This window comes from Cotesia glomerata, linkage group LG5, assembly GCF_020080835.1.
Source record: "Cotesia glomerata isolate CgM1 linkage group LG5, MPM_Cglom_v2.3, whole genome shotgun sequence".
Classification (NCBI taxonomy): domain Eukaryota; kingdom Metazoa; phylum Arthropoda; class Insecta; order Hymenoptera; family Braconidae; genus Cotesia; species Cotesia glomerata.
In genome coordinates this window covers 20,492,842-20,517,148 of record NC_058162.1, presented here as the reverse complement: position 1 = coordinate 20,517,148, position 24,307 = coordinate 20,492,842, and the positions used below count along the sequence as shown (strand labels likewise).

At 31.0% G+C, this 24,307-nt stretch overlaps 1 protein-coding gene across 1 annotated transcript; it reads right to left on the bottom strand.

Annotated features, from left to right (window-relative positions):
* Nucleotides 1–11,660: 11,660 nt before the first annotated feature.
* Nucleotides 11,661–23,423, bottom strand: LOC123266119. Its single transcript, XM_044730150.1, has 10 exons — nucleotides 21,712–23,423; nucleotides 18,949–19,135; nucleotides 18,552–18,620; nucleotides 18,256–18,459; nucleotides 17,949–18,152; nucleotides 16,326–16,461; nucleotides 14,978–15,069; nucleotides 14,264–14,480; nucleotides 13,886–14,029; nucleotides 11,661–12,803 (listed from the first exon to the last, which is right to left on the bottom strand). Exons 1-10 carry the CDS (start codon nucleotides 23,421–23,423, stop codon nucleotides 12,355–12,357), a joined length of 3,414 nt encoding a protein of 1,137 aa, XP_044586085.1. The 3' UTR covers nucleotides 11,661–12,354.
* Between the last annotated feature and the right edge of the window lie 884 nt (nucleotides 23,424–24,307).

The window sequence follows — 24,307 nt, the reverse complement described above, 5'->3', positions numbered from 1 at the left end:
CCATAAACTTCTGTAACCCAAATTGTAGCCGCTCGAATGAACCTCTTCAATTACAGCAGAAACTATGTCTTTCAGATCTGACTCTTTAAAATTCTTCCTTTTGAGACCCAACGAAGCTAATATCCGCTTTATAGTGCTAATAGACTTAGAAATTTCATGGTTTGATAACAACAACTCGCGTATTTGCACTATTGTAAAGTTTTCTGAAAAGTATTGTTTCATTAAATTTTCCAACATCGTTAATTGAGCTTCGGAATAGTCGCTTGTATAAATACCAATAATAACTTGAAGGCAAAAAATTAATAAATTGATTAATCAACTTTTTAACAACTGTACTTAATCAAATATATGTGTTGGAAATTTTTTTACTCACAAATTACAAAGTAATGTAAATTATTCGACAGATAATTTTCACAGTTCAATAAAAATTTTGAAAAGTTTATTGATACACTAAATAATTCTTTTACCATAAACAAAACTTCAGCTACGCCTAACCTTAATTCACAAAGTAACGCTGCTCATAGAATTTGACCTGTGCAAATTTAGCACCTCATCCAAGGATTCGCGAAGTAAAAATGACCTTAATCGATAGGTCTACGTTAGGTCCGGATAGGTCCACCAAAATTTTCGTTAGGTCCCTCATAGTTTTTTTACAAAAAATTTTTTTAATTTTTACTAAAAAAAAAAAAAAATAGCACCTCATTCTATGAAAAGCTGGTTAATTTTATCAAAATCGAATTCTTTATCGTTAGATCTGTATTGGTCTATGTTTTTTTTTTATATTAATGATTTTATTGTCGTTATTAATAATTATAAATTAATTAAAATCCGCGCATGCGCACAATACATCTAATGCGACGGGAAATTCAAAGTATAACCGTTTTGATTTTTAGACTTTTAATAATTCAATAATTACTCAACTAACATCTGTATTTGCTGATAGTATTAATTAATTATTAACAATAAAATATACAAATAGTTTTTTCTCTACTTATTTGAGAAGCATTGAACTTTTCTTATGATATTTGCTTTCAATGAATTACTTACTTCTTACTCATTCAGTTTCTATGCAAGATATATTAATTAATTCTACTTATTTATTTTTAATTAATTAAAATTTTAATATGTCATATATACAATACAAATGATCGTATTTTAAATTTTAAAAAAGGCATTTTTTCGATATTCAATTATCTAATGGTGCCTATTTTTTTTTTTTTTTTTTTTTTCAATTGTTAGCTTCTTTTATAAATAATCACAAAAATAAAATTTTTTTACCTCGTCATATAAACTTGAATACTATTTTTCTCCTCGACGGAGGCGGAAAGCGGCATTTTCATTTAGCGCAGCAGGCGGAAAATTGACGCTTTCCGCTCGGAGGGGAGAAAAATTATTTGATCAACAAAAACCAACGTGTCATACTTTATTTTTTTATTATCTAAATGTGATCAGTTTTATTTTTTTTTATTCGTAATTAGTTTGTTTATATGACAAGTTAATTATAAAAATAATAAATACTTATATCATTATTAGAAAATTAATTAATTTATTTAGTTTTCGTATTTTTCTAATGATTGAAGATTTGAATCGACTGTGTTTCGCGCGCGTTAACCCAAATAGCCAATCAATGAGTAAGGAATTCAAATAAAACCAATAAAAAATAGAAAATTATAGTTTTCAAAATTTGATACTTTATTAACTTAATTTTAAAATTGGTAACATTTTTTTTTAATACAAATTTGTATCAGCTTGCTTACTTTTGGCTAATAACTCACTTCTTCCAAGCATGAAATATAAATTGAAATGATTTGATTAGTGTTACTATCTGTATCTAATTAAAAAAATTAGGAAAACGGTTGACCCTAAAGGCCATCCCTGCAACTTCCCGCTAATTCCATACTTAAGCGCTAATAATCAACGAATATAAACTTTATATGAAAAAAATTTTGACTGATTTAATATATAAAAAATACTTACACTACTCTTGGCGTTATTGACATATTTATTATTTTTTTATTTAATCTTAATTATTTTATTTATTGGTTACAAATAAGCCAAAACACGTGGTCATTAACTTTAAACTACTTACATATGTAATGATGTTATATAAGATCATTACTGTTCATTAAGCAGTAACAGAGTCTACAAGCTGTAGCATAAAAGGTTTCAACATTGTAAACTCAAATAATTATTTTTACTACTGATATGTCGGCAAAACATGTCAGTTGACGTTTTAGGCGAAATAAGAAAAAAATTAAAATAACGTAAATATTATTTAAATATATTATTAGTAAACAATATAAAATATATCAAAATTGCATGTGGATACTCAAATCGACCCGAGTCGAAATTTTTTTTCGCTTAAAACCCATTTTAACCTGGGATAGTCTAATTCAGGGTGAAACAGAATGAAATAGGTTTTAAGAAATAAGGAACTGCATTGATACTAAACCCCGTTTCACTCTGGTAACGTCTACTTAAGTCCGTTTTCAGACGAGTTAGGTTGAAGAAGGTTCTTAATAAAACTCTGTTTCACTCTTTTAGCGCCTAGCTGGGATTGCACGATGTATACGATTTTTGTTTCTCAGACGAAAAGTGTCAGGCAGGGTTTTATTAAAACTTATTTCAACCTAGTTCAACCTTAATAGCCTAAACTGGTTATATGCATAGTCAAAAAAGAAAAATTATCATTTAACTGTTGGTTACTTCATGTTATTATTTGCATGACTGTTAAGGTAATGATAACTATTAGTGATGTTAATTTATAATTATACAAGAATAATGATATCGAAATGAAGACAGAAGAAACGACGAAGAAAACACAAATTTCCGTTGAAAAACTCAGCTTTTTACTGGGATTCGAAATCGAGACCTCACGATTACGAAGCAAGACTGGATCCCCTCTGCTACTCGAAGACTAGTCATACAGTAGAAATATTTGTTTCCATTTAAGCTACAACTGACAAAATTAAAATTAACTCATGTGATTAAATATTATTATTATTTCTTATGTCATGGTAAATATTACTGTGATTATTATTATTAATTTTACAACGCTGCTTACAAAGTGCTTAAAAAATTTCATCGCGAAAATTGCCTACTTTGTAACTTCCCACTAAGAAAATTGAAAATTTTCAAAAGTTGGGAAGTTATTGGTTTTACCCCGTTTTTCGAAAATCAAGTTTTCAACGGATGTTGACGTTTTGAGGTCCTAGGAAGCTTCCCCGATTGTTTCCGCGATGGTGTCCGTTTGTCTGTATGTATGTATGTAAGTATGCATGTGGGCATGTATGTGTGTGTATGTGTGTATCGCGATTGGCGTCATTCAAAAGGGCTTGATCAAACTTAGATTTTGAATATAATTGGGACCGATTCGAACCGGTAGATCTTGAGAATTTTAAAAAAACCTACAAAAAAATATTTTTCAAATGTGTTTTTTTTTTAATAACTTTGAAACGGCTTCATCGATCGATTTCAAAAACTATTCAGCTGTTAACATTAAAAAACCACGTCGATCGCCGCCAACCCGGTCAAAATCGGTTAATTTGTTCGTGAGTTATCGTTGTCGAAAGAAAACCGAAAAAAATGTTTTTTCGGAATTACTTCGAAATTTTTCGTTTAATCAATTTAAACTTAAACATCCTTTATGGGGCTTCAAAAGCTGCGACACAAAAATTATATTTTTGAGCTCTTCGAGTTCAAAATGTGAAAAACTGTGCTATTTGTTCATTCTTTAAATTTTTAATTTGGCAAACTATTAATTCTAACAATTAGGTAACATTTTTAAGTAGGAAAACTTGATCTTTCGTATATTTTTAAATTATTTTTGCACAAACCATAATTTTTTATTTAAAGCACGAAAAGTATATACACATGAATAGTTAAATAGTTAAAATATCTGAAAATTATTTCGAAAAAATTCTGGAAGAAATTATTTTTGAAATTTTTATCAGGTATAATTTTGTAACATATCGTTCGATTTTGATTTTTAAAACGGTATTCAAAGTAGTTTTTAGAGTAGTAATGAAAAATCTGTATATACGAGTTTATGCTGCAAGGTTAAAGACGCCCGGTAATTATTTACGAAAAATATCAAAAAAATTTTTTTGTAAATTTTCAACCAGCTGTAACTTTTGGACGCGTCGATCGATTTTAATTTTCCAAATGGTTTTCAATACAGTTTTTAAAGCGAAAAAGTGGATGTCCGGGCAAATATCGTTTGGTTAAGAAATTTAAATGTTATGTCGAAAAAATACTGAGAAAAAAAATTTTGTGAATTTTTAAACAAATATAATTTTTGATCGCGTCGTTCGATTTTAATTTTTAAAAAAGCATTCGACGCAGTTTATTAAGCATAAAAAATTTATAAATGGTTTTATTGTGATTTTTTCGCACGTTTTACTGTAATACATTTTCAAAATAATGATAATAATTTTTATTACTCTTATTTATTTTGAAAAATGTATAAAGTTTTAATCTCTGTTTCACCCTAGGAAGCCTACGCGATAAAATTCTCATTAAACCCCAGCTCACTCTTCTACGACCTGAATTTAGACGAATAAGGTTTAAACAGAGTTTTAAAATTTGAACTAAACCCCAACTCACTATTCCTCACCCTGATATAAGACGAGTAAGGTTGAAAAAGGTTCTTAAATTAGAGCGGCATATGTCTACATTAAAGGAATCAGGCTCTACTAGGTTGAACTGGGGTTTTAAAATTTCGACTCGGGGAAGCTCTTTATGAGTGTATTATATCAGGATGAGTTTATATTTTTAAAAATGTAAATAAATAAGAAATTACTTTGTATCTTGCAAACTATGGACATTTTTAAAGGTATAAGCTCATTTAAGTGCTATTAATTCATCATTTTGAAAACAGTTCATGAATTAATATATTTTTCTATTGAATTATTAAAAGTCGAAAAATCAAAACGGGTATACATTAAATTGTGCGCCGTATTAGATGCGATGTGCGTATGCGCAGATTTTAATTAATTTATAATCTATATATATATAAGAGATTTCCACCTATATAGTCACTCATCACGATATCTCTGGAACCATTAGAGCTAAAGACTTGAAATTTGGTAGGAATATTCTTTTCACCGAGTAGAGGTTAGCTAAGAACGGATTTTACGAAATTCCACCCCCAAGAGGGGTTGCGGGGGTGTTAATTGAAAAAAATTCACATTTGAAAAATACAGCTCTTATAGGTGTTAAACTTAGTCAGGATATTCTTTTTGGCATGTTTGAATTTACTAAGAACTAATTTTATGATATTCCACCCCCAGAAGGGAATGCGGGGGCGTTGAAAATTAAAAAAAAATTTTATCTTCCAATCTATAGCTTTTAGAACTCTGAAACTTGACCAAAAAATTTTTTTTAGCATCTTTGAGTTTACTAACAACTAATTTTATGATATTTCACCCCTAGAGGGAGTGCGGGGGCGTTAAAAATTAAAAAATTGTTTTTTCCAATCTATAGCTTTTGAAACTCTGGAACTTGGCCAGAATATTTCTTTTGGCATGTTTGAATTTACTAAGAACTAATTTTATGATATTAAACCCTAAGGGGGTTGTGCGGGGGCGTTAAAAATATTAAAAATTTGTATCTTCCAATCTATTGCTTTAAGAACTTTAAAACTTGGCCAAAATTTTTTTTTTGGCATGTTTGAGTTTATCAAGAATTAATTTTATGATATTCAACTCCAAGAGGGTTGTGCGAGGGCATTAAAAATTAAAAAAAAAATGTGTATTCCAATCTATAGCTTTTAGAACTCTGAAACTAGGCTGGAATAGAGTTCGGGAATAATGCCCTTAGAAAAAATGCATGGTGTAAAATAAAAATAAAAAAAGTCAAAATATTTAATTAATAGCTGCAATAGATCAAAACTTGAAACGATTTTTTATTTCGTCCTGTTAAACAACCAAGAATAAATACTTATCTATATATATATAAGAGATTCCCACCTACATATTGACTCATCACGATATCTCTGGAACCATAAGGCGTAGCGACTTGAAATTTAGTAGGAATATTCCTTTCGCCGAGTAGAGGTCAGCTAAGAACGGATTTTACGAAATTCCACCCACAAGGGGGGTTGCGGGGGCGTTAACAATAGAAAATTCCCATTTTTAACCTATAGCTCCTATCGACTTCAAATTTGGTAGAAATCTCCTATATGTGATGTAGAAATGATCTAAGAGCGGATTTTACGACAATATACTCCCAATATGGATTGCGGGGGTGGACGTTAACAATGAAAATTAAAAATTTCCGACTTCTAGCTCCTACAGACTCCTAATTTTGTATGAATTTTGTGTAAGTGATGTAAAAATAATTTATGAACGAATTTTACGATATCCCACTCCACAGAAGAATGCGGGGGTGGGTCTTAACAATGAAAATTTTAAATTTTTTAGCTGTAGCTCCTAAAGGGTCAAAATTTGATAAATATCTGCTATATGCGAGGTAGAAATGATCTAAGAGTGGATTTTATGACAATCTACTCCCAATATGGATTGCGGGGGTGGACGTTAACAATGAAAATTAAAAATTTTCGACTTTTAGCTCCTACAGACTCCTAATTTTGTATGAATTTTGTGTAAGTGATGTAAAAATAATTTATGAACGAATTTTACGATATCCCACTCCACAGAGGAGTGCGGGGGTGGGTCTTAACAATGAACATTTTTAATTTCCGAGCTGTAGCTCCTATAGGCTCCAAATTTGGTAAGAATCTGTTCTATGGGATGTAGAAATTATTCAAGAGCGGATTTAATGACAGCCTACCCCCAATATGGATTGCGGGGGTGGGCGTTAACAATGAAAATTTTAAATTTCCGAGCTATAGCTCCCACAGACTCCAAATTCGGTGAGAGTCTTCTATGTGTGATGTAGAAGTGATCTAAATGAGGATTTCAATAAATTCTACCTTCAATAGCGATTGCGGGGGTGAGTGTTAGAATTTTCAATTTCAATTTCCAAACTGTAACTTTTATAGACTCTAAATTTGGTAGAAATCTTCCGGTATAATTTTCCTGTCAAGTTCAGCTAAGAATGGATTTTATTAAATTCCTCCCCCAAAGGGGTTTGCGACGGCGTTAACAATGAAAAATTCCCGTTCTTAAACTATAGTTCCTATCGACTCCAAATTTGGTAGGAATCTTCTGTAAGAGATATAGAAATAATCTATAAACGAATTTTACGATATCTCACCCCACAGGGGTTGCGAGTATGGGTATAAACAATGAAAATTTTGAATTTTAAAGTTGTAGCTCTTACAGACTCCAAATTTTGTAGGAACTTTCTGCAAGTGATGGAAAAATAATTTATGAACGAATTCTACGATATTCTACCTCAAAGAGAATTGCGTGGGCGTTAACAATAAAAATTCCCGTTTATAAACTACAGCTCCCATATATTCCAAATTGGGTAAGAATTTTCTGTAAGAGATGTAGAAATAATATACGAACGAATTTCACGATGGTTCACCTCACAGGGGTTTGTAGGAGTAGTTGTTAACAAATAAAATTTTTATTTTCCAAGCTATAGCTCCTACAGACCCCAAATTTAATAAAAGTCTTCTACATATAATATAGAAATTATTTAAGAACGGACTTTACAACGAATTACCTCCAATAAGGATCGCGGGGGTGGGTGTTAACAATAAAAAATCTTAATTTCCAAAATATAGCTTCTAAAAACTCTAAATTTGGTAAAAATCTTTTATTTCTCATGTAGAGATCATCTCACAATGAACTTCAATAAAGACTATTTCCGATAGGAAGTGCGGGGATGGGTGCTAAAATCTAAAATTTTAATTTCCAAACTGTAACTTCTACAGACTCTAAATTTGGTGAGAATCTTCGTGTATGATGTCAAGTTCAGCTAAGAATAGATTTCCTCGAATTCTAAACCTAGAAGGGATTGCGGGGGTGTTAACAATGAAAATCTCTCATTTCCAAACAAAAGTTTCTATGGACTTGAAGTTTTGTTGAAACCTTTTGTTTATAATGTAGAAATTTTCTAGAATAGGATCTTATGGAATTCCTCTCCCATATAAGAGTGTGGGAGTGATAATTGTCAAAAAATTTATACTTTTCAAATACAGTTCCTACAGATATAGAATTTGATAGAATCGCAAGAGAAACAGGAACTTACGGGGAATGGCCTCCAAGGCCAACGGATTTAAATATTTTCCTTTTTTAATAATTATATTTTCTCACAACAATCGTCTCTTTGGCAGCGGCAAAAAAAGTCATTGTAAGGTTTCCAAAATTTAACTTTACATGTAGCTATTCACTCAACGGACTAAGAATTTTACATACATTTTACTTTTGCTGATCACATAACCCATGAATTGTTCTTATTACCGGATCGCGGGAACGTAACAGATTGAAATGAATGCATTTTCTAAGCACTTGAGATGTGAAAAAGGAATTTGGCTATTTATTCTAAGAGAATTCGTTAAAAACATGTACAAATAAGTTTCTATGAAAAATTGATGTCACGGAGGAAATTTAAATTAACGGCAAAATTCGTCACGCTTTAAGCTAGCCAAATTTCAAATTCACTTATGAGACACGCAATTACTTTAACTGAAACTTTCAATGATCATTTCAAATTTTTTTCTTCGTTTCAGTCATTATTCATTTTTGGAAAAAAACCACTGGAATGTCATAGTGATTGCACATTAAAATTTACAATTAATATTAGCTAGAATAATCACAGGGATAAAAGGAACGGGCCAATCTGATAAAATTTGAAATCTGTACAAATTTAAACAATACTCCCATTAAATTTCAAGTCTAGATCTCTAAAAATACAATTCTATGAAGTGCCCAGCGGAGCGGGCGGGTAACAGCTAGTTACTAATAACGACAATAAAATCATTAATATAAAAAAAAAACATAGACCAATACAGACCTTACGATAAAGAATGCGATTTTGATAAAATTAGCCAGCTTTTCATAGAATGAGGTGCTATTTTTTTTTTTTTTTTAGTAAAAATTAAAAAAATTTTTTGTAAAAAAACTATGAGGGACCTAACGAAAATTTTGGTGGACCTATCCGGACCTAACGTAGACCTATCGATTAAGGTCATTTTTACTTCGCGAATCCTTGGATGAGGTGCTAAATTTGCACAGGTTAGAATTTGGCGGTTAAAAGACAGAGATGAAAAGTATACGTAGCTTTGATTACCGTTCTGGGATAAAGTAGAAATCTGCATTTATCCCGCACACGGACACATGTGCACGTGTGCAGGCATGCACATGTTGGAAGTGGCCGTGTGCGGTGCCACTAGTCTACCAGTCACCAATGAGCCAACCCGGCTTCCGTACAGAACAGCATAGGCCGATGGCAACTACAATGGGATGCTGCAGAGAAGAGTAGGTGGACGCACCGCCTCATACCTCGGATCGACATTTGGCTTAACCAGAATCACGGCGAGGTCAATTACTATCTTACGCAGATGTTGTCGGGACACGGGTGTTTTCGAGAGTATCTACACCGCTTTAAGCACGATGACTCTTCGGAGTGCCCGTCCTGCCCAGGAGTTGCTGAAGATGTAGAGCACGTCTTCTTTGTATGTCCTCGTTTCGATCCATAGCGTAAAGAGTTGGAGAGGATCCTGAACCAGAGAATGCAACCAGATTCACTAGTGGAAGCAATGTTGTCATCAGAAGCTGCCTGGAACGCTACCAACACGTTTGCAACAGAAGTCCTCAAAGACTTGCGTTCCACCGAAAGAAGAAGAGCAAATATCAGAAGATAGAAGGAAGGTAGTTAACACCTTAGCCACTAGAAGGAAGAGCAGTAGCTAGTTCCTCCCCTCACGAAGTAATGCCTGACGGCGGTTCCCATGAGGGATTAGAGGAAAGAAGAAAAGAGGTTTAGGGTTTAGTGAGTAGGGGCGTTAGCGTCGAGTTTTAGTATGACGCTGCGTCGAGTCTTCACATATCCAGGCGAAACAGCTATGCCTGGAATCCGCAAAAAGGATTCCCCCCTCTGAAAACACACACACACACACACACACACACACACACACACACACACACACACACACACACACACACACATACATACAGACATAGTGACAACATCGCGGGGGTAGTCAGGGAAGCTTCCTATGACCTTAAAATGTCGAGATCTGATGAAAACTCGATTTTTGCAAAACGGGATGAAAACAATAACTTCCCGATTTTTGAAAATCTTCGATTTTCTTAGCGGGAAGTTAAAAAGAAAATATACGAAAAAACGTTTCTGGTTGCATCCAATTTTTAAATTGCGGCGTAAACATGGTTTTTTTGAAGCCATATCTCCTACACTATCTTCGTTCTCAGATAAATTCGAGAATTATTTTAGAATGTCTGCAATCCAGTTTGAACAATTGTTTAATTTAATTGGACCTTATATTTGTAAAAAAAAACTTTTTCAGAGAAACAATCTCGACACCAGCTCAACTTACACTGACACTAAGGTAAATTTTTTTAAATATTTATGATTAATAAATAATTTTATAATTATATTTATTTAAATTTCTGTAACTAGATACTTAGCAACCGGGGACTGTTTAACTTCTGTATCTTAACAATACCTTGTTAGTTTTTCAACAACCGCCGAAATTATAGAAGAAACTTGTCAAGTTCTTTGGGATGTTCTGAAGAAAAAAGTACTACCGTATCCATTGAGAACTGCTGACTGGCTGAATATAGCAAATGAATTCGAGAGACAATGGCAATTTCCGCATTATATCGGTACAATTGACGGAAAGCATATTAGAATACAAGTAAAACATTTTTTTATTCTTTTGTTTATAATACTTGTTTAATAATAAATTTACTGATGAATATTTCTTGTAGTGTCCTGATAGTGGTTGACGCAGTGATGGAGGTATTTTTCGAGACTCAAAAATGGGTAAAAAATTTGAACAATGTGATATGAATGTTCCACAACCAAAGCTGATTACAGCTGATGACATCCCTGTTGAAAATGTCCAATAGATTCCAATAAAAAAAAATTTATATCGGAATCTATTGTGCTTTTGTCGCAGTAATTCCTGTTACATACCAATACCGATTATAATGTGGAAAATGCAATTGGGGTGAATAAGTTCTATTGGAGTGTATATGGAAGATTATTTCTTACGTGGATATCCGGTTATCCCAATTAAAAAAGTTTATTTTATGTGAATAAATGGGAGTATCCAGATAAAGTCTGTTGTGTTTCTTAAAAATTTCAAGAGGATGATCCGTCTAGAATTTGCAATTTCCACTTCTGATCTTGATCAGGATTTCCATAATCGAATGACGATTTTTTCTATCGATACCTATTCGTCAATACTTATTGACTGTGATAAAAAGTATGTTTGGATTTCCAGAATGGTCTTAGCTTATAACCTAACAAATTTAATGGGGCGATCCTTGAAGAATTTACAATTCAGGTACCTGGATTTCATCAGGATTTTCACAATAAAATTAGAATTTTTTCTATCGGTACCTATTCGTCAATACTTATTGACTGTGACAAAAAGTATGTTTGGATTTCCAGATTGCGCGTAGCTTCTTACGTAATAAATTTGATGGGGCGATCCTTCCCGAATTTACAATTCAAATGCCTGGCTTTTACCAGGATTTTCACAATACAATTAGAATTTTTTCTATCGATACCTATTCGTCAACACTTATTGACTGTGATAAAAAGTATGTTTGGATTTCCATAATTAGCTTAGCTTATAACCTAACAAATTTAATGGGGCGATCCTTTCAGAATTTACAATTCAGAAGCCTGGCTTTTACCAGGATTTTCACAATCAAATGACAATTTTTTCGATCGATACCTATTGGTCAACACTTATTGACTGTGACAAAAAGTATGTTTGGATTTCCAGATTGCGTGTAGCTTTTAACTTAATAAATTTAATGGGGCGATCCTTTTAGAATTTACAATTCAGGTACCTAGATTTCATCAGGATTTTCACAATAAAATGACAATTTTTTCTATCGGTAACTATTCGTCAATACTTATTGACTGTGACAAAAAGAATGTTTGGATTTCCAGAATGGGCTTAGCTTATAACCTAATACCTAGATGCCTAAATTTTATCATATGATTTTCGCAATCAAATCAAAATTTATTCAGTACATATTTTTTAATATTTATTAAATATACTAATACAAATGTTCGTTTAAAAAAGAATAATGTAGAAACAGATAGAATTATTACTATAGAAACGGTTTGTTTTTTATTTTTTATGGAATATAATTTTGTCGTGTAACTTATTAAAAACAATCTGCAAAAAAAAGTGCAATATAAAAGTACAAAATAGATGGTCAAGAGACCATCTTAGACTTATTTATCTGATGCGGTGTCATCATCAGTGTCACCACCAGGTGAAGTTGGTGAACTGTCTCCAGAAGAATCTGAATCTTCACTAGATCCAGAAGAGCTGCTTGAGGAAGAGCTCCCATCCTTGAGCGGCAATTTTGTTTTCTTTGCATCACGTAACGAACGCTTGGTGGATTGACGAACAGAAGATTTGCTTTTTGCCACAGCGAGTGCAGTGGAAGTACTTGCAGATGTGGCATTGCCATCAATGTTAGGATCTGATAAGGAGGTCGCCTTCGATTTCTTTTTATTTTCTTTTTTTGCCTTAAACATGGAGGATCGATCAGCCGAAGACTCCTTTTTTTGGAAATTGAGTGGAGTAGAGGTATCTGCAGTCACGACAGTTCCATCAATGTTAGGACCATTTTTTTGAGGATCATTACTTGAATCCTTTTCATTTATCACTGCATCTTCTGCAATAATAAAGTGCCGATTTTATAGTAAGACTTAGTTCGAACACAAGCATAATTTTGTTCGTCCAACTTTATTTAAAATATAACTCCGGAAAAAAAATTTACGAGCATAACAATTTGTCCAAGACTTGTGGCTTCTACAAAACTTTCTTTTAAAATATAAAAAATTATGTTTTTATGCATTGTTTATTTCTAATGAAATTAAAAAACGAAAAGATGTGATTATTAGAAACATAACTTCATCACCTTCATTTTTGGAATTTTTATAGCAATAAATTAATATGATTTTACACGATTATCTAATATCATGATGCACATCAACGTTCTAATTAGCAAATTGTCTAACTCCATTTTAGAGAATCTTCTATTTGTATGAAAAAAACAGTTCAAAATTTTTTATTACTTTAAAAAACCATTTAATATCATTATTATCCAATAGAGATATAATATTCAGATTTAAATCATTCAAATAATTTATAATTCGATTATGGCTACATCAAAATGTTAAAAAATCACCCTCTGAAAAATATGGAGTCAGACAAATTGCTAATTAGACCATCGACATGATTGTTTTCCACTCATAGAATTGCTAACAATTATTATTATAAGAAAGTTCCAAGAATTGAATTGAAGATAATTTCATCATCTCAAGCATGATTTTTTTTCTTTAGAAACAAGCGACTCCTCAGTCAATAATTTTTTATAAACGAAATTACAAAAATCGCAGTTCTCATGATTTCAAACATTTCTAATAACTACCATATTTCTAAGCGAATCTAACAATTTTGTTTATCTTCAAGCTCATGCAAGGTAATTGCCTAAGAAAAAAGTGTATTTGTTTATTTGTTAAAAATTGTGGGCACTATTGTACCAACAAGCTAAGCGTTTTGTTTATGCATTCATACATTATATCATCTCCAAATTAAAAATTTTAATAGACAAATTTCCAATGTATACATAATATTATTTGATATCACCTAAACGAGAATTATTATTTTGGAAAAATTACCTATTATTGAAAAAATATCGACACTTTCAAATATATTAACGAAATATACATTAAAAAAAAAAGTTGTTCTTACTTATTCCAACAGTTTTAGACCCTCTTTTTGGTCGGATCAGATCCGAAATTTTTTGCCGGATGTAATCTTCATAGTTATCCACTTCGTCCTGTAACTCTGATCCTTTCATATTCTTCTCGGTTTTCAAATAATATTCGTAAATGTCTACAACAGATAATATTTTTTATTGCGTTTGCGGATTTTTACTTAAAAATGCTCAAAATGTATAAAAAAAAATTATATTTTTCAACTTGAAAAAACATCAAAAGCATTACTTTCCACTCGTAAAGCATAATAATTGACTCACAGGGATGTATAGAAGTACATTGAGTTTAAAAATAGTTCGATAGTATTGAGATAGTCTGTAGTCTCTCATATTTAAAAATGCTTTAACATTACCTCGAATAGCAAGAGCCTTCGTAGAATCTATAGCCGGTCTCGGTACACTTTTAGTTTTGTTGCACCCTTTTCCTTTGACGCTATGTTTTTTAAGGTAATCTGTTCCGAAAACCGACACAGCAATATTTTTTACAAACATAGCCAGTGATGCTCCAGCAGTGTAGACATCGTTATCATAGGTAGCTCGTGATAACCATACTCCACGTCCCAGATGTATCTACAATTATAAATGACAGGAAGTACACGTATAACCAATAGAAAAATGTTTTTTCACATCACTTGTGAAAAAACTTCAAGCTTCAATAACTTTTAAGACATGTAAGATAAAATCTGAAAGAAAATCGGCATCTATAAATATAGGTGGATATCAACTCATACAAACTCGATTTGTTTTAATATAAATTCTTTGAAATTCAACAAATATATACAAATTTTTATAAATGAATTCAAATGTTCACTGTCCAAAAATGGTACTTCTACGCTATAACTGTCTCAAATAGTTTTGTTTCTATTACATATAGACATTAAAACTCGAAGTTTTGATACAAATGATTAACTACAGGATCACAGAACGATTTTAAACTGTAGGTTACGTTAGGTATTGCTTTGCTTGAGCAGAGAACAATAACCTTAGGTTAAAATCTTTTGATATTATCCGTTATCACATATGTGATATTATATAATATACTGTTGTTTGCCAATAAGTTTTATTACCATGTTATCATCGATTCGGGTGAAACCGACTTCAGGTGGCCGTTTGATATCCTTTGGATTAAGTGGAGCAGTTTGAGTAGATGTTTTGGCGTCTAAAAAATTATTTATAAAAATTATAAAACTTGCAAAGCATTAACCAAGCTTGTGTTTCATTATATTGTTTGCCTTTAGTCCGATGATTTTCATAGAATTTTTTAGCAGAAGCTTAGTTTGGGCGTTTCCGGTAAAAATTCAAAATTTGACCGGAAGTGCCCAATTAAATCTCTGGGTAAAAATCCTATGAATAACCAAATACATCATCTCCCCCCAAAATATCTCAGGAAATGCCCAAACACAGCCCCTGTTAAAAGCGGAACTCAAAATTCCAACTGTAAAAGGTCCTCCACGGAGTTACATTTTGGCACACCCTAGTATGTATGTAACCCTTTTATAACTTTTCAACGGCTTGATCGATTTCATTGCGGTTGGCGTCATTCGAAAGGAGTTTACCAAATTTATATTTTAAATACAATTCGGACCGATTCGGACTGGTAGATTTTGAGAAACTTTTAAACGGCTTAATCGATAGATTCCAAATACTAATCAGCTTTTAACATCAAAAGACCACGTCGATTGCCGTCAGTCCGGTCAAAATCGGTTGATTTGTTCGTGAGTTACCATTGTCAAAAGAAAACCGAAAAAAGTGTTTTTTCGGAATCACTCCGAAATTCCTAGTTCGACCAATTCATAATCAAAGATCCTTTATGAGGCTTCAAAAACTGCGTTGAATGTTGCCAATGAAGTGAAAATCGACTAATTCATTTAAAAGTTATTGTGGTTGGAAAATTCCAAAAATTGTGTTGTACTAAACTGCTATTAGAGTTTTGAGCTCAGAGAGCTCAAAATGACACAAAAATCATATTTTTGAGCTTGAAGAGCTCAAAAACGTAATGTGTAATTTTGAGCGCCTAAGTACAAAATGAACGGGAAGTTGCAGAAATGGCCTTTAGGATCAACCGTGCTCCTAATTTTTTTAAATGTGATTTTTTATGGAATAACTTTTCAACGGCTTTATCGATCAATTCCAAAAACTAATCAGCTCTCATCATTAAAAAACCACATCGATCACCGCCATCCCGATCAAAATCGGTTGATTTGTTTGTGAGTTATCGTTGGCGGAAATGCCCTTTCGGATCTATCGTCTACCTAATTTTTTTATGTCGAACTGATAATTTTTGTTGAGAAAATGAATATATCAGAGATGTGCATTTGAACTGGTCAAGCAAATTATATAAATATCATTTTTAGTTTCATTAAAAATTGATTTTATTAATGAAAAATTGGTTTTAATTAAAAATTGATATCTTACTTTTTAACTGTCGCCAATTTTCATCAATTGCAGCTAATTTTGACGTGGCATACTCTTGAAAATTGTTGAAATTTTCAATTAAACTAGACATTGCCTCTCTCAGGAACTTGACTTCTACTTCAACTTTTGAAGTTTCCTGAAATAATAGGAATGATATTGTTGCATTCTCAACAAAAAATGTTTTATATCTACATAAATCTACTCTGTACATCATATAATGAAAAAAAGTTGTTAATATTTGTGTGGATCTAAGTAGATTAAACTATATAGCAGAAATATACGTAGATCTAATGATAATTTATAGCTTACATTCAGTATGGTGAGTAAGTATGGTATATGACGTACATTAAAATTTGAACTTTTTATACCTCTATGCGTCTAGAAAAAGACTAGTTGGATGTTTAAGGAAGTACGAGCGCCAGGCGGGGTGGGGATAGGTATCGACTCTAGCGCGGTAAGGGGAGAGCAGTAACCATATGATTTTTCTCAATATACAGATATACATTTAACATTGGCTAATGGCGGCATTTATTTTCCTTTTAATTAATACACTTTAATTGGTCGGGCAAGTGTCAATTTTTTTAAATTAAATTTATCACTAATATATTTACTTTCACCCATAAGTTTTTTAAAAATATTCACCGACAGTTTTACGAGAAAAATACAGAAATGTATCAATGATTGGAGATTACTCCATAAAACCAATGTTCAATTGCTCAACTTTGAAGTTCATTATTTATTTAAATAATCGGGCAATCTCCTTCAAATTTTCAGAATTTGTTTAGACACATTTAAACTTCATATTAAAAAAAAATCAAGCCTTTTATCGAAAGTTGTCTTGGTGCTCGTACTTCCTTAATTTAATCAGTTAACTAGCAAAAAATTATTAAGCCAATAAATTTTTCAAATTTCACGGAGGAGTAGAATTAGTTATTTAAAAACGTTGAATTTCTCGATATAATAAACTATATGCTTTCGATGATGATTTTTATATTTTACTCCAAACGATATATAATCTATATTCATAAAAATTAATCGCTAATACTGATTTTGAAATATATTTGGAAGTTCAGGGAAGGTTTAAACGGTGACAAACATAAATAATAAATAACAGAAAATTTTAAAAACGACAATTTAGTTTTCCAATACAAAATGTTCCTATACACTGATAAAAAAATTGACTTGACTCAAGAGCTCAACTCTTGAACCAAGAATACCATTTTGAAGAAAATGATTTTTTCAAGTCAAGAGAATAAATTCTTGAGCTAAGAAATTATTCTTGGTCTAAGAAAATTTTCTTACGTCAAGAATTTATTCGTTTGACTCAAGAAAATCATTTTCTCCAATATGGAATTCTTGGTTCAAGAGTTTGGCTCTTGAGTCAAGTCAATTTTTTTATCATAGTATGTGAAATGAGATCCGACCTCTTTGGTATGTTTTGTTTCAGAAATTAAAAAAATAGTGTCGGTTAATTGTCCAAAAAAAAAATTAAATTTCAAGACAATTAATAAAATCTATTATTAGTTTATCAGTAAATAAAAATTTTGTATCAACTTTTGAACATACCAGGTCGTATAGTGTAATATAATTGAAATACCAATTGCAATTAAAAATTCAACTTACCAACACTTTCTTATAATCTCTTTTACGCTTTTTTCGCGGTTTTTCTGTCTTTGCTGAATTAGTTGATTCTTTTAGATCAGTTAACGTTTTTTGAATAGCAGGTACTTCATTTTTAGGTAGACTAGTTTCCAGCAAATCCTGGTTGTCAGTTCCTATCACTTGAGTCAACAACTGGTCACCACCCACACCGGCATCAAGTTTACGCTGTAATAAAAACATTGGGTCAAATAAGTTATTTATAAATAGCAAAGAAATCATACACGTCTGTATACAAAAAGTATTAAACTTTTTATGTAATTGATCTTACTTTTTTATTTTGTTTTGATTTTTTTTCTTTCTTTTTGCGTCGATGACCACGACGTTCAGATCGTTTCATTGCATCCGAATCGAAATCTTTATTCTCGGTTACGTCATCGACTACAATTTTCTCTTGTTCATTGTCTGTAGCATGTTCATGAGAAAATGGAGGCGTACTTACAATTCCTATATCACTCGTTGTCTCTGCTAAATCCTACATTAAAAAGAGAAAAAAAATTATTATCATAAAAAAATGATTATAGTTCAAGCCACATCGTTCTAATTCATGCAAATCAGTATTAATACCTTAGCAGATTCTTTTAGGGTATACTTGAATTTTTGTTCCAATAGAGTGTCGTTCAAAACTTTTAGTATCTAAAATTGTAATAATTTATAAGTACGACATTGCGTTATAATTATTTATTATATAAAATAGACAAAGATAAAAACAGTGAGGGTCAAGATTGATAAAAATTAAAGTTGATGATAAAGAAAGAAATTGAAAAATTATCATTTCGGGCGGAAAATTATGTAAGGATAGTATAATCCATATTATTGTAATTAAAATTTTCGTAATGATGAGATTGTCATATTTGTAAAAAGTGAATATTACAGTATAAAAAACTTTTTACCGTCACGCTAGAAAAATTGACATTAAGATTATATTTTTATTCAATGAAAATATAAATACAACATGACTTACCTTTGGGCTTGTATTCTTTGGGTCGTTTTTAGGAATGTTCAAGTCTTTCTCCATTATTGTAGCTTCATCGTTGGACATACTTTCAGCCTCGACTTGACTTCCTTTTGGATCAAAATGCAAATTACTTGCATTTTGACAGTTTTCCTTAGTTTCGGTAAAATTTTTCTCGATTTCCTGTAACAATATTCTATTAATATAATTATACAGACTAAATATGTACCTGAAGTTCCGATTATTATGTGGGGAAGTACTAGGAGTAGTATAAAAAATCGGCAGCTTCCAAGGACCCTCGCAAGGATTTTTTTAGAATTTTTAAAGAAAACTTAAGTCTTTGGAGTGGCTGTAAGGGTAGTTTCGGTTTTTAGAGGAGTCGATATATCATTTTTAGGGCTATTGGTTTTTATTTTGAGCCAAAAAACCATTTTCAGTTTCAGAAGCAAAAAAATTTTTTTTTCTTTTCGTTCATAAAAAAACGATCGGAACTTCAGGTACATAACTAAATCGAGAAATAACGATTTACGATTAACGAAATGACGATATTGATGTTGCGATATAAGTACACTGTAAACATTTTCTATTAAATTTTACTATTGCGCATTGTGACGTTGGACTACAGCGACACTGATCACAATTTTATTAATTGTATACATTAAATTAGAATATGTTCCATTGTATATGTTTGCGTATTAGTCTTTAATTACGAATATTTCTTTGTCTTTGCTCTTACAGCAAAATATTGTTCTATGTACTAAAAAAATTAATAAAAACACTCAGAATTTGAGCACTTCATTTCAATTCTAACTACTTTATTTTCAATTTTAAAAATTTTTCTTTCAGTCTTCTTAGTATAATTTCACACACTCATTTTTCGAGTAACTATTTTGGACGGGTTCAGAAAAAAATGAAATTAATCAATTTCTTTAGAGATGATGGTCACTTTAATTTTCTTAAATCATTAAAAATACAATTACTATGATTTCTTTCATAAATAACTTCAGAAAATATAACAAGATTATTTATTTTTGAAAAAAGCATTTCCTAGAACTGATAAAATTATTCTTAAAAATATGGTATTCATTTTTTACTTTATCACTATGTTCATTACATCAAATTTTAAAAATTAAAACAAAGTAATTGATGCACTAATTAATATTTTGAGTAAATACAATATTAGTAGCTTACGATAAATACTAATTATCAATACCTTGATCAAAAAAATATATTTAAAAAGATTAACTCAGTGGCAAATGTATATTTAAATAGTATTCAAATCAAATCATTTTGATCTTTTCCAATCGTGTTTCATCATTTCAAATTTCATTCTTTTATCGAAGTATTTGAATTTGAATATTTTTGTTTTAAGTAGAATCAAATATTTATTTTTAATTTTTAATAATTTGAATAAAACGTACAATAATAATATAAAAATAATGAAATAAAAGTGACATAACAATTTAACATAATTATTTTACAAAGATGAACGGTGATATCATTAATTTTAATGATTTAAATTTTAATCACAAATTAAATGTTATACAAAGCTCATCAGATTATCTAGCAAACAACTGAACATACAATTGACTAAAAATTTTGGAAAGTCCTCATTAAAAATATATATTTTTCAAGTTACATTAAAAACATTACATTTTATAAAGAAAACCCATGCATAGGTTCTAAATAGTTTATTATTAAAAGAATTTGAACCAATTTTTGTACGATCAATGTTTTGCATTCCTAACACAAAAAAAAATTTTTTTTTCATCTTATCAGGTTCCCAAATTATCTGGTAAAAATGATATATAACTTTTGGTTCCAGTTGAAAAGAATACTATTTTCTTTTCTAAATCATTTGCATTTACAAATATCTCACCACCTTGTTTATCGATCACTTCATAAATATGATTCAACCGAGCTGTACAGAATTCCACAGGGGATACTACAAGCTCACGACCGTATAAATAGCAGGTATTATCAACAACAACAAAATCGTGAATTTGGAGTATTTTTTTAGATTTTAACTGAATCACTGTGTCATCCGTTTTTGTTGGGCGTTTGTACTTAACACTACGGAGAATCATTTTTTTTAGAATGCAGCGGCTATAAATCTTGCAGGAGTGTATTTGTGGAATGTCTAAGTTACGAATTAGGTCATTAATTCTTGCATTTGGTTCGTTTGCTCTGCCAGTAAGCATTGCATCATTATTTGTACGTAGAAAATTAGTTAAGTTTAAGGGAAGAAATAGTTTTTTACAATAATCACGACAAATCACTGAACTAGTACCGTTATCAATGTTACGCCGAATATGATTTTTTTTTAGACTTGAGGTAACTATTTGATGAGAAACGCCATGGGCAGCGTTAATTTCACGTTTATAATAAAATATTTCATTTTCAAAAATAAATGTATTACTGGAACAGAGTGGCCCACTTAGCCGTACTGATTGACCGATATGAAGTAAAGAATGTAGATTAAAGGTCATCACAGATTTTCCATAAAATTGTTGACATTCACCAACAAATTGTAACAAATCTAATTCGCATTCTAATATATTTTTTTCAGTTATATTACCAGATAACAGTTTAAATATGCTTGATACGAATAAACAATATGAATCAAAACATTCTTTTTTCAAAATTCCAACTAAACAAGGTAAACTGTCAAATAATAGCCATGATTCCCACTCAGATGCTTTCCATTTTGCCATAGTTTTGATAGGCCGAGTTAATCGATGAATTTCATGTGGTCGTTTTATACAAAGATACCTTTTATTGATTTCTTTACGATCAGTTGGCGTCAAGTAATATGAAGTATTTGGAGTAGTCCATATAGACCATAACTGTCGCGTAACACCCAATAAAACACCATGCATATAGTCTACAGGGAAACTCCATACACAATCAATATTTTTTAATCGCAAAAATTCAGAACTTCCTTTTACACCATTAATATGGCGTTTTTGTTTTTCTACTTCCTCGACATCATTAACATAATCCTTATGAGTTCTCAACGTAGGATCATTTTCTGTAATAGGATATCGAACGGCTGAACTGTTGTATTCTCCATGGTCATAACACCAACTACAACCATAATAACCACTGTATTGATAGCGATTTTGTATTACAGGTCTTGCAACTGAATCTACACAAATTAGAAGGCAATGAAATTTAAAATTTCTTTGTATATTTGAATTTAGCAAAGTAATATTTATTCCTTGCTTCATAAGATTTTCAGCATCATCTATAAATTTAGATAAATAAATTTTCATTAACTTTGGTCCTGGTTCAGATGAAGTCAAGAACATACCACCGAGAATTATATTTTGTTTGCGTATTTGAGGTGAAAGTTCGTTTAAATACAATTGTATTGGCCAAAAACTACAGTTAGAACTTTTAAAGGGTGGTGCACCATCAGTATTTATATTATATGTCAATGTATGCGGTGAGAAAAGTTGAAGGTTTCTATATAACTGAGAGTCATATATATTATTTATTACACCATCAATTTTATTTTCGTAACGTACATCCAATGTTTTTAATAGGTCTTTTTGGATCTCTTCATTTCTCAAAAGAGTTTCGAGCTGGTAACTTAGATCAACGGTTACAAATTGATTGGAGCTTTCTGATGTAAGTTTGTAGTCACGTTCGCAATCTTTACATCTAACAGATTTCTTTCCCATCTTTTTACCGTTATTATGTGTAATTAATATAACCTCACAATTAGTACAAAAAAAATGCGTATTAATTTTGGACTTGGGAGGATTATACGTTTTATCTCGTACATACTGCGAAGCATTCCACGATGCAAATTTTGGACCAGCTAATATTTTTATAAGATTTATAAGGTCATCTTCATCTTTCCGAGTTAAATTTTTTTGCACCGAGTATACTGTAATCATAAAAATAACGTCTGCTATCGTTAATTGTGCTTCAGGAAACATCGTTAAACTACCTTGAAATTTATCTGTATTAAATTTAGTAAAATTATGATTAGATGATGAATGAGGATTATCATGTGAGCAGTTAGCTTTATTATCTGATGAACTATCGCAATTACTATCTGATGAACTATCGGAATCACTATCTGATGAATTATCAGAATTATTCATTGAAAAGTTATTGAGGTGATCATTACTTAAATAATTATCATTTTCATCTGAAGAGCTGTCAGAATCATCAGAAGAACTTTCTGAACCGCTTATTTCTATATAAGAAGGGGCCTCATTTTCCGCGAAATTTGTAATCTTGTAGTTATTGGAGTCTGGTGACTGATTATTATAATCCGTAGAAAGTTCAAATTTATTATTATTCGCCGTAAAAGAAATACAATGATTTTGATCTTTATTTATTATCGAGTGCTCGCGAGATTTCTTAAATATAAGTCTCCATCGTTCTTTTGTTCTTCTACTCACTCGACGTCGATTGTAAGATGGTTCCAAGTACTGTTTGTTGATTTTTTTTACATCATTTGGCGACATTGTACTTTAAACAAAAAAATGAAAGCATAAAACTTTGGGGTTGTAAACGTGGTATATGGAAACAAAAAAAGTTTCAAAAATTCTATAGTACAAGCCTGTTATATCACTGATGAAGGCAGTAAAATAAACAAAGGTAAATTTATCATTGTCAATAATAATTTGGAGTTGTGTCCATCAAGTGTAAAAATAAGGTGGATGTTAAAAGAACAACGGTATTGTTAAGTGAAAAAGTGAAAAGTGATTATAATGTTGAGGTACAAGCATTTAAATTACCGAGGGTAAAAATCTTAGATGTACAAAATGATTTGAACTTAAATGGCTTGGAAGAAGACATTAAAAACAGAAATCCTACTATGATAAATGGCAATTTCGCGGTTATTGGAGAAAATAAAAATAAAACAACACAACGCATTCTGATCGTGGAAGTTTCACTTGACATCTATCACATTGTAGTAAAAAACGAGTATAAAATATATGCTGGGTTCCAATGTTGTAAAATGCTCCGGAGACCACCTGACAGCAACTTGCAAGTTACATATTTTTAGGTGTATTAACAGCGGTTCTATACTCGGGTAAAAATTGGAATAAAGTACAAGAAAAAATTACCGAGTGGTTGAAACTTTTAAATATATGGTTATGTGTTAATCAACTATTTTTAAATATCTACAAAACTACGTATATTACTTTTGGATGCTACTCAGATAGTGTTTCAAATGTTTCTGGTCTATATAGATAATAAAAAACTGAAGAGAGTAAAATATTGTAAATACCTAGGAATAGTTCTAGATTCCTGTATGAAGTGGAATAATTTTACAAAAGAATTGATGAAGATAATTAAATTTAATATTTTCCTTTTTTATAAATTAAGTGTAATTATGAATGCA

Excerpts from the sequence above, each read along its gene's own strand:
- LOC123266119 (XM_044730150.1), bottom strand. The coding sequence starts at position 23,423 with ATGTCGCCAAATGATGTAAAAAAAATCAACAAACAGTACTTGGAACCA. Across the intron at positions 19,136-21,711 it reads CGTAAAGAAATCAATAAAAG|AATATTGTTACAGGAAATCG; the intron begins GTATCTTTGTAT and ends TTATATTAATAG. Across the intron at positions 18,153-18,255 it reads AATCAAAACAAAATAAAAAA|CGTAAACTTGATGCCGGTGT; the intron begins GTAAGATCAATT and ends TTTTTATTACAG.